Source organism: Microtus oregoni, unplaced genomic scaffold (assembly GCF_018167655.1).
Source record: "Microtus oregoni isolate MIOR12 unplaced genomic scaffold, Mior012 000038F_ref0000394, whole genome shotgun sequence".
Classification (NCBI taxonomy): domain Eukaryota; kingdom Metazoa; phylum Chordata; class Mammalia; order Rodentia; family Cricetidae; genus Microtus; species Microtus oregoni.
In genome coordinates, this window is record NW_024543097.1 from 19,054,321 (window position 1) to 19,056,850 (window position 2,530).

At 45.6% G+C, this 2,530-nt stretch overlaps 1 protein-coding gene across 1 annotated transcript; it reads right to left on the reverse strand.

Annotated features, from left to right (window-relative positions):
- Positions 1-321: 321 nt before the first annotated feature.
- Positions 322-1,726, reverse strand: LOC121433389 (ribonucleoside-diphosphate reductase subunit M2-like). Its single transcript, XM_041631753.1, has 3 exons — positions 1,471-1,726; positions 1,023-1,166; positions 322-779 (listed from the first exon to the last, which is right to left on the reverse strand). Exons 1-3 carry the CDS (start codon positions 1,724-1,726, stop codon positions 322-324), a joined length of 858 nt encoding a protein of 285 aa, XP_041487687.1.
- Positions 1,727-2,530: the final 804 nt, after the last annotated feature.

Consider the following 2,530-nt stretch of genomic DNA (forward strand, 5'->3'; position numbering starts at 1 on the left):
AAGACCTTTCTTTCAAGTCCCTTGCTTGACTCCTTGTATTCTGATTATTGGTTGTTCTTCCAGCTCTTCCACCACAGTAGATGCAGATGTGTCTTACCATACACCTTGATTTCTTTTTTTCTATCCATCTATCTATCTATCTATCTATCTATCTATCTATCTATCTATCATAATGCTTCACAATTTTTTTGAGGTAGCTACCCAGTTTTTAGATACCAGTTAATAAATTCAATGACAATTCATGGTGTAGCCAGTTGATTCCTTTTGTTGATTTTTTATGACAAGGGGAGAACAATGATTAGCAAAGAGCAGGCAGTTTACTCAGAAGTCAGCATCCAAGGTAAAAGAATTCTCTGCTGAATTTGACATCACCCCCATCCTCTGATACTCGCCCACTCGCTTCTCAAGGAAGTTTGTCTTCCCTTCTAGTGAAGTATTTTCCGTGAAGTCAAACGGATTTTCTACTTTGGAAATCGTGCTGAACCCCAGCTCCAGCATAAGCGTGTCCGCCACGAATTCGATGTACCGCTTCATGAGGGTGCAGTTCATCCCGATGAGCTTCACAGGCAGGGCCTCTGTGAGAAACTCCTGCTCTACCCTCACTGCGTTGATAATGATTTCTTGTACTCTTTGCTCCGGCGGCTTGCTTACCAGGTGCCTGAACATCAGGCAGGCAAAGCCACAGTGTAAACGCTCATCTCTGCTAATAAGTTCGTTGGAAAATGTAAGGCCAGGCATCTGTCCCTGTTTCTTGAGCCAGAATATTGACGCAAATGTCTCTCGTCAGGTTTCAGCACTTCCCAGTGTTGAATGTCCTTGGAAAGGTCCACCTCGTCAGCCGTCCAGAAGGAGGCCTCGGCTTTCTTGTACATCTGCCAGATATCATGGTATTCAATGGGAAAGACAACGAAGCGGCGGAGATTTTCTCTCAGTAAGGGCTCATCCTCAACGCTGGGCTTAGTAGATTCTTTACTTTCCGGTTTGGCTGGGTCCGGGAAGATTCTCCTTGCAGCCTTGCTCACCAGGATGTGGGTCCTTCTGAGACTCCTGGGCCTGTGGCAACACTCTCAACTGCTGCTGGTCAGTAATGGTGGCTAGTTGGATGTGGGCGCAGAGCATGGAGAGCGAGGGCAGCTGCCGAGGCGACGGAGAGGGTGGCGGAGCGGCTTGAACCCGGACCACGCTTCACAAATTTATCAAGTGGGATTATCAATTTGTAGAAAGACCACAAAAAAAAAGCAATTCTCGAGATACTAAAGGTTTGTTTCCCTGTCATATACTTAAATATTTATTTTTCCTTGTTTCTTTTAAAATGGCGGGGAGGAGGCAGAAATCTTTAATAAATAAATAAATTTAAAAAAAAAACAAAATCTTCAAAACTGTTTGTACTGTAAGGAGTCTTTGGTGTGCTTCGAGGCCCCAGGTCTCCATGACACAATAGATGCCGGCCCCCTCTAGGACTTCCTGTACCTTCGCCACGCTGTGTAGTAGAGATCCTGCAGCATTGGGTCTGTGGGTTGGGTCCCTTCACGTGCTCCAGCAGATCAAAGATGGGGTGGATGTTGGCGCATGTCAAGTCATAACCCTGGGTCTGGGCCTGGGCGGGGCTATATTGTTGGTCTGCCTGATGGGAAAGGGGATAATTACTCTTTGCAAAGGATGCTTTGCAAGTAGAGATGTAAAGGTGTACACGGCTTGACTTGCTGGGTCGCACTGCGGCTTCCATGACAAGATTTTTAATTTTTTTCCTTTAAATTTTTCCAATTTATTTACTTCCTTTTTCTCTTGAATTTATTTTTATTTATTTATTTATTTATTTTTTTATGGAGTTCGGGGAGTGCAGGAGCATAAGGTGGACATGAAGAAACGGGAATGAATGGGATCAAGATACGTGATGTAAAGGACTCCTTTCCTCTCCCCCTTTTTTCTTTCCTTCCCTGTCCTCTTCTTCTTTCCTTTTCTGTGACATAGAGAAGGCAGAATACTATCTTGGAATTTTGGCCACGTCAGTCAACCCTTCATTGGGGACGTTAGCTTCCTGCACCGGCAGTAACGTTCCCTGCAGAGGTTAAGAGTGGCAGCCACAGCTTTAGTCACTGGAGTCTACAGAGTGCACAGGGGCCTGGAAGCAGTCTCCTCGGATCTGTCACAGATAAGCTATGACACAGGCCCCCGGGAAAAAGCAAGATATCATGGAGGTGGCTCAGGCGCAAGAGGGGGATGGCAAGGACAACAAAAAGATTGAGAAATCCAATAGATTAACTCCCTTTCTGACAACAGTTCCAAGGTCCATGACAGTGTTTAAAAAGCTCCCAGCAGAGAAAACGCCTGATTCGTCAAGTCCCCCAGAGATATCAGGTCCACAATACAGTGGTCCCCTGGAGGGGCCATTCGGCATAGGTCCGCTAGTTTTCCCTGTTTTTCAACGTTTCAACAATATTGACTTCTTCCTGTTTTTGTTCTTTGTGGTGGTCGTAGCTGATGGTAAGTTGGAGGAGTAGAGTTGCTTTGTTGAAAGTAGACGTGGCCA